General features: G+C 38.2%; 2 protein-coding genes across 3 annotated transcripts in view; one reads left to right on the forward strand and one right to left on the reverse strand.

The window, feature by feature from the left end:
• The window catches only part of LOC128247805 (uncharacterized), a 15,681-nt gene extending 11,034 nt beyond the window's left edge, over positions 1-4,647 (reverse strand). Inside the window, exons 1-2 of one of the 2 annotated variants that reach the window (XM_052967764.1) lie at positions 3,968-4,596; positions 7-727 (exon numbers count right to left, since the gene is read on the reverse strand). In XM_052967764.1, coding sequence (XP_052823724.1) covers positions 40-714 — 675 coding nt within the window. In that variant the 5' untranslated portion in view covers positions 715-727; positions 3,968-4,596 and the 3' untranslated portion in view covers positions 7-39. Of the gene's footprint in view, positions 1-6; positions 728-3,967 lie in introns of those variants that run through there. The other variant, XR_008264108.1, reaches the window with a different exon arrangement.
• The window catches only part of LOC106869597 (uncharacterized), a 296,444-nt gene that overhangs the window by 275,936 nt on the left and 13,746 nt on the right, over positions 1-6,762 (forward strand). The window lies entirely within an intron of this gene.

Consider the following 6,762-nt stretch of genomic DNA (forward strand, 5'->3'; position numbering starts at 1 on the left):
TACATCCCTCCACCGATACACGTATGGTATGCCCCTCCCCTACGAAGACTCTATCTGGCAAATTTTCGAGGATTGTATTATCGGCCTGAATGACCATTTCAAGGCTCTGACCTTTCCAATTTGTCGCCTCTTTTTTTTAATACTTAGAATCAATAGCTTTCTTTCTACGTTGTAGATAATAGCAGTTGCTACCCAATACACGTCATAACCATCGGGAATTTCTTCCACTGTAGTTTTTGCCATTCTGCGGCCTAAGTACGTAGGCAGCAGCATTATTTGTTCGTTTTTAAGTGTCTGGGTTGACACCTCTTTCGCTACGTTTTCTGACTTGAAGTGTGCTTCTATTGTTGCACTCCTCACGCCTCGGCAAACGTAGCGAATCTTCTTCCCTATTGGTGACAAGCACCGTTCAACAATTTCATTCTTAACGTCCATAATTTTCTTTTCTTTTAAGTTGTAAACTTTGTAGACTACGGTTCTTTTTTTAATGGCTTCGATAGTCTCAGGGGGCGGTACCAACTTTGTTATTTCACCTGTTTTTTCAATTAAGTTTCTGAACTGGAAGAGTTTCTCCATAGCTACTTCCAGTTCAATTACGTTGCCACCTATGGTGTCAGAAAAACTTTGTTTTGCCTTGTTGTCCTTGGTTGTAACAGTATTTTTTCCTTCTCCCATCTTGGGAAAGTCGGTCTTTGAAGATAGTTCAAATTCCATATTGTATGTAAACCTTGTCGCAAATGATAAGAAAATAATTTTCACAATAACCTAGAAAGGTTAACAAAAAAACAGAAATTTTCTGCCCCGTAAGGCGAAAATAACTGCAAAACAGTTCAGCATAAAAGTCCAAAATAAATTACTCAAAAAACCACCAACAAATAAGTAACCAAAGAACGAACTCACATCAAAAATGGTAGCAACAATAAAGACATCCACGACCAGCTGTTTGAAAAAGCCTGTCTAGCCTTCACAAATATATATTTTTTCAGTGAAAACACATTCACTGGTTACAAAATTAGAAATGATCATAATTATAAATCTCACAGAGATACATAAGCAGCAGTGTTATGATAAAGCAGTTGTTTACTGTTGACTCAGAAACATGTCCCTGAATGCAGACTAAAGCTGGGTGAGGAAGCTTGTCTCCGCTTCACAAATATAAGGACACAGGAAATGTGTCAAGGCCAACAGGAAGTGGTCCAGCTTCCTAGGGCTAAATAGCAGCAGTATGATTCCCTTAATGGGTCTGTCACATTAAGTTGACAGTAAGCAACTGCTTTATCGTAACACTGCTGTGAAATTTATAATTAGATCTCTGTGAAATTTATAATTAGATCATTTATATATATATGTGGAAAAAAGACAAAGTAGAAAATGCTAAAATACTTTTATAAAGAACATTACAGTACAGGTCTCGATCCTTGAGATTTTTCAACAGTAAATATGAATAATAAATTTTTGAAAAATTATTGAAAAGTTAAATTTTGGTAAATTTAAAAGAAAAGTCATTTTAAAGACATTTGTATAGTATTCAAATAACGGGCATTTTTCTTGTTTCTGTCTGTCTCTGTTTCACTTGTTAACTCTTGTGGGTTCGAAGAAGGAGTGCTATGATAGTAGCAGAGTGTTAATTGGTTGGGTGTTCTGACATTGACCTGTTGAAGGTCGTAGTGATCTGTATTGTTTATAATGTTTGTGTAGGTGTTATTCTAAACAGCAGTAGTAGTAATAAAGTAAGGGAAGAGGTGGTGGAAAGGAAGACGAAGATGATGGAGGAGATGAGGGATGGGGAGAAGAAGAGAAATAGTAATAATAGAATGCAGGATAGTGTGATAGTAACTAGTCAAGTGTGTAGTGATTGGGGTTGTTTTTATATATTTGTTTATAATTCCTTGAGTATCTATTTGGAGTTTATCATTTTTAATATTTGTGTGTGTTATTCTAAGGTTGTGGTGGATATGTCATTCGTTGTAAATGCGTTCAGAAAAGGTCTGTATTTTGTGATGAAGAGAGACTTTTTACTAATTCTTTGGCTGTAGGTTGTATCGTCTCTGAATTGATAGAGGGGAAAAATTCTGAAACTCGATGTGTTGGCTGAATGCTATTTTTCTGTTTTGGGGAATTTTGATTTGGGATTTGTGCAGAGCCATCCGTTGATGCAGGCTGTTTTTTGTTTGGCCTGTGTACTGCTCTTGACACCCAGAGCAGGTTAGTGCATATATCAGGTTCTCCGAAGTACATGTGAAGTTACTTTTCACTTTGAAATTTTCTCCCTGTTTGAAGGACAACTCTGATCCTTCAATTAGATTGATGCATATTCCACAGTTGGGTCTACCGCATTTTTTTACTGACGGCTTCAGTGTTTTTGGTGAGGGTATTTGAGCTTGTGTTAGGAGACTTTTCATAGATTTGGGCTGTCTCTTGCTTTTTATAATGGTGTGTGTTTGGAGCATTAAGTTCATTCTGTGGTCCTTTTTTAGCAGGGGAATGTTTTGAAGTATGGTGTCGAAGGCTTCGTTGTTAAGAGGGTTGTAGGTGGAAATGTATGGTAGGGCTTTTGGTTGTAAGACCTTCTTTAATTTGGGATGTCTGAGTTGGTGGATGCTGAGTTGAAGGGCTCATTGAAAGCATGTGTCAATTAGTGTAGATGGGTAGTTCGTGGTGGTGAGAGTATCTTTTAGTTCATGTAGTCGAGTGTCCCTGGTGGTTGCATTAGAAATTATAGTACATATCCTTTTTGCTAGGTTGAAGGGGATGTTCATTCTGGTGTGTCTGGGGTGGCATGAGTTGAACGGTAGATATTGCTTTGAGTGCGTGGGTTTAAAGTATATATCTGTTTCTATTACGTTGTTAGATTTCTTAATAAGGATGTCGAGAAAGGGAAATTGTTGGTGGCTATATTCCATCGTGAATTGAATGTTTACATCAAGTCCATTTATAAGTGCTTGAAATTCTTTAAGTCTCTCTATGCTCTCATGTCACAGAATGAAACAGTCATCCAGGTATCTCTTCCAGTTATTTTCTATGTATAGGGAGAATGGGCTGTCGTATCTTTTTTTAACCTTATTATAAAGACTAATTTCTAGATATCCCATGACTAGGTTAGCAAAGGAGAGGGCCATTCTCGTACCCATCACAGTCCCCGATAAATGTCGGTAGAAGTTATCATGGAATGCAAAATAGTTGTTCTCCAAGATAAATTTGAGCACTTCTATCACAAATTCTTTTTTGATACGCTGGGGGAGTTCGTTGGTGTAATTCTCTAGCCAGAATTGAATTGCTTCTATTTCTAGGTTATGGGGGATATTGGAATAGAGGTTGACTACATCGACGGATACTAGTAAAGTGTTTTTGTTTATTGTTTCAGGAAGGTGGTTGAGCATATCCAGGTCGTCTCTTACGTAGCTTTTTACATGTTTGAGGAATAGTTTTAGGAGGATATCTAAACAGTTACTGAGGCGGTGGATTTCGCATGTGGGACCTGCTATTATAGGTCTCAATTTGAGGTCATTTGGGGTAGGGACATTGATTATTATGTCTGTAGCTATCTTGCATGCGTTACTTATTTTTTCACTTTTGTGTATCTTGGGAATGCCGTAGAATTGACTGATTTTAGTTTTCAAATTGGTCATGCAGTCATATTCTTTGTCGGTGAGTCCTTCTGTGTATAGGTTTAACATGGATTTTAAGTCTCTCATTGTCTTCTGTTGACTGTAGTGTTGAGTCTTTTCATAATATGTTGTGTCTTCTAACATGGATAATACTAAAGTTATATAGTATACTGTGTCTATTAAGACGACTGCACTCCCTTTATCAGCCTCTTTGATAGTTATTGTTTTGTCATCTTTTAATTTGTTTAGCTCAGCCCATTCTTTTTTGCTGAAGTTTGGTTTGTGTTTTTGTTTGTGCATATGTTGATATGTGTAATTCGAGATGTGTTCACAGAAATGATCAAGAGTTTTGTTCTTACCTTTTGAGGGGGTGTAGTTACTTCTATTTCAGACTAACGATTCGTCCTCATTGTATTTGTCGTATAGCTCCTCAGAGAGTCGTAATTTTCTACAGAATTCCACAATGTCTTCTTTCATTTCATTGTAGTTGGAGCGTTGTGGGATGGGTGTAAACTTGAGTCCTTTGGAGAGTATACTGATTTGGTCTCCTGTTATTTCTTTGTGAGTTAGATTGATAATTTTTATCACATTTGGTTCCTTCTGTGTTATCTCGTGTCTCTGTGTTTGTGTGCTGATAAACTTCCAATAGATACTCAAGGAAATAAAAAAACAACCCCAATCACTACACACTTGACTAGTTACTATCACACTATCCTGCATTCTATTATTACTATTTCTCTTCTTCTCCCCATCCCTCATCTTCTCCATCATCTTCGTCTTCCTTTCCACCACCTCTTCCCTTACTTTATTACTACTACTGCTGTTTAGAATAACACCTACACAAACATTATAAACAGTACAGATCACTACGACCGTCAACAGGTCAATGTCAGAACACCCAACCAATTAACACTCTGCTACTATCATAGCACTCCTTCTTCGAACCCACAAGAGTTAACAAGTGAAACAGAGACAGACAGACAGAAACAAGAAAAATGCCCGTTATTTGAATACTATACAAATATGTCTTTAAAAAGACTTTTCTTTTAAATTTACCAAAATTTAACTTTTCAATAATTTTTCAAAAATTTATTATTCATATTTACTGTTGAAAAGATCTCAAGGATCGAAACCAGTACTGTAATGTTCTTCATAAAAGTATTTTAGCATTTTCTACTTTGTCTTTTTCCATATATATATCTACTCGTGTGTTCCTCTTCAACCTTTTACATATATATATTTTTTTTTTTTTGAAAGAAATGAAGCTAGTATGCTTGACTGGATGTGAGTGTGCATGCATGAGAGTGTGTAAATATCTTAAGAGAAAAGCTGGGCATAAGAAGCATCAGATGTAGTGTACAAGAGAGATGACTGCTTTGGTACGGTCATGTGATGTATATGGATGTGGACAGTTGTGTGAAGAAGTACTAATCTCTACCAGTCGAAGGAAGCTGTAAAAGAGAGAGACCCAGGAAGAAATGGGATAAGGTGGTGAAGCATGATCTTCCAATATTGAGCCTCATGGAGGCAATGACTAGTGACTGAGTCCTTTGGCAATATGCCATGCTTGAGAAGACCAGTCAAGCCAATTGAAATAGTAGTTGTTGCAGATATTGGTGTCATGCAAACTGACACCTGTACTGGTGGCATGTAAAAGCACCCATTACACTCTCAGAGTGGTTGGCATTAGAAAGGGCATCCAGCTGTAGAAACCAATGCCAAATCAGACTAGAGTCTAAAGCAGTGCCTCAGCTTACCAGCCCTGGTCAAGCCATCCAACCCATGCCAGCATGGACAACAGACGTTAAATGATGATGATGATGTTGATATATATATATATATATATATATCATCATCATCATCATCATTATCATCATCATCATTTAACATTTGCCTTCCATGCTGATAGGAGCTTGCACTAGACTTCTGTGTCTGTTTTGACAAGGTTTTTACAGTTGGATGCCCTTCCTAACACCAACCACCCAACAGAGTGAACTGAGTGGTTTTTACATGGCACAAACTTAGGCAATGTCAATTTTGGCATGGTTTTTACAGATGGATGCCCTTCCAAATGCCAACCACTTTACAGTGTAGACTGGATGCTTTTTACGTGGCCTCAGCACCATTAGGATCACCAAGTAACTTGCAAAACAAATATACTTTGAGAGAGGAGAGGGCATTGGAGGAGGTAACCTTGTGTCAGATGATGAAAGGTTATAGTGAGACAGAGAGATGGAAACAGGTGTCTTGCTGCAGAGGAGGTACATGGTTACCCAGCCATTGACAGAGAGAGAGAGAGACTGAGTGATCAAAAATGAGGACAGAAACAGGTGCGCTGCTGTAAAGGAGATACATGGCTACCCAACCTGAGAGAAAAGCAGGGGAAGGAGAAAGTGCAGGAGACAGCAAGAGTACAAGAGAGAGCAGGAGATAGATGGTGGCAAAGTGCCAGGCATACTCACAAGGGACAAGGGTCAGAATATAAATGAGATGGTTGAATAAAAGAAGGAAGAGATAGATGGTGGCAAGTGCCAGGGCATACCCTTGAGGCATTGCCAAAAAAGTGTGAGCAGAGAGTGGGATAGGGGAATACAGTGAGTGGTAGGCCACCAGATAGCAATGATATAGAGAACGGGGCCAAGAGGACAGGATTCAGGAGTGAGAGATAAGCATAGTACATGAAAGAGATGTGTATACTAACAAATATGGTACCAAAAAATCAATATCTATAAAACACAAGATGTTTGTGTGTGTGTGTACGTGATGTGGGTTATGCACGTCCACAAATTAGCATGCATGTCGCTCCAATTTTAGGAGGACATTGTTCATGACCCTATCTTTGTTTTTGTCAACTTTTTCTCACAGAGGCACCCGCGTATAGCTGTAAAAATCGATAAACTTTTACCAATTTTGAAGTTTGTTGACATGGCGAAGTCAAATCTGTGCGTACACGCGTGAAGGAGAGAGAGCAAGAGAGAGAGAAAGAAAGAAAGAGAGAGAGAAAGAAAGAAAGAGAGAAAGAAAGAGAGAAAGAAAGAAATAGTGTGCTTGTGACAAGGGGAGAAACAGAGTGTTTGCCAAGGGTCTACAAAAAAAAAATGAAAAAGTTGAAGAGGGAGACAAAGCGGCTATGGAAAAAAAAATTTCTCTCACC

The sequence above is a fragment of the Octopus bimaculoides genome, chromosome 5, assembly GCF_001194135.2.
Source record: "Octopus bimaculoides isolate UCB-OBI-ISO-001 chromosome 5, ASM119413v2, whole genome shotgun sequence".
Taxonomy (NCBI): Eukaryota; Metazoa; Mollusca; class Cephalopoda; order Octopoda; family Octopodidae; genus Octopus; species Octopus bimaculoides.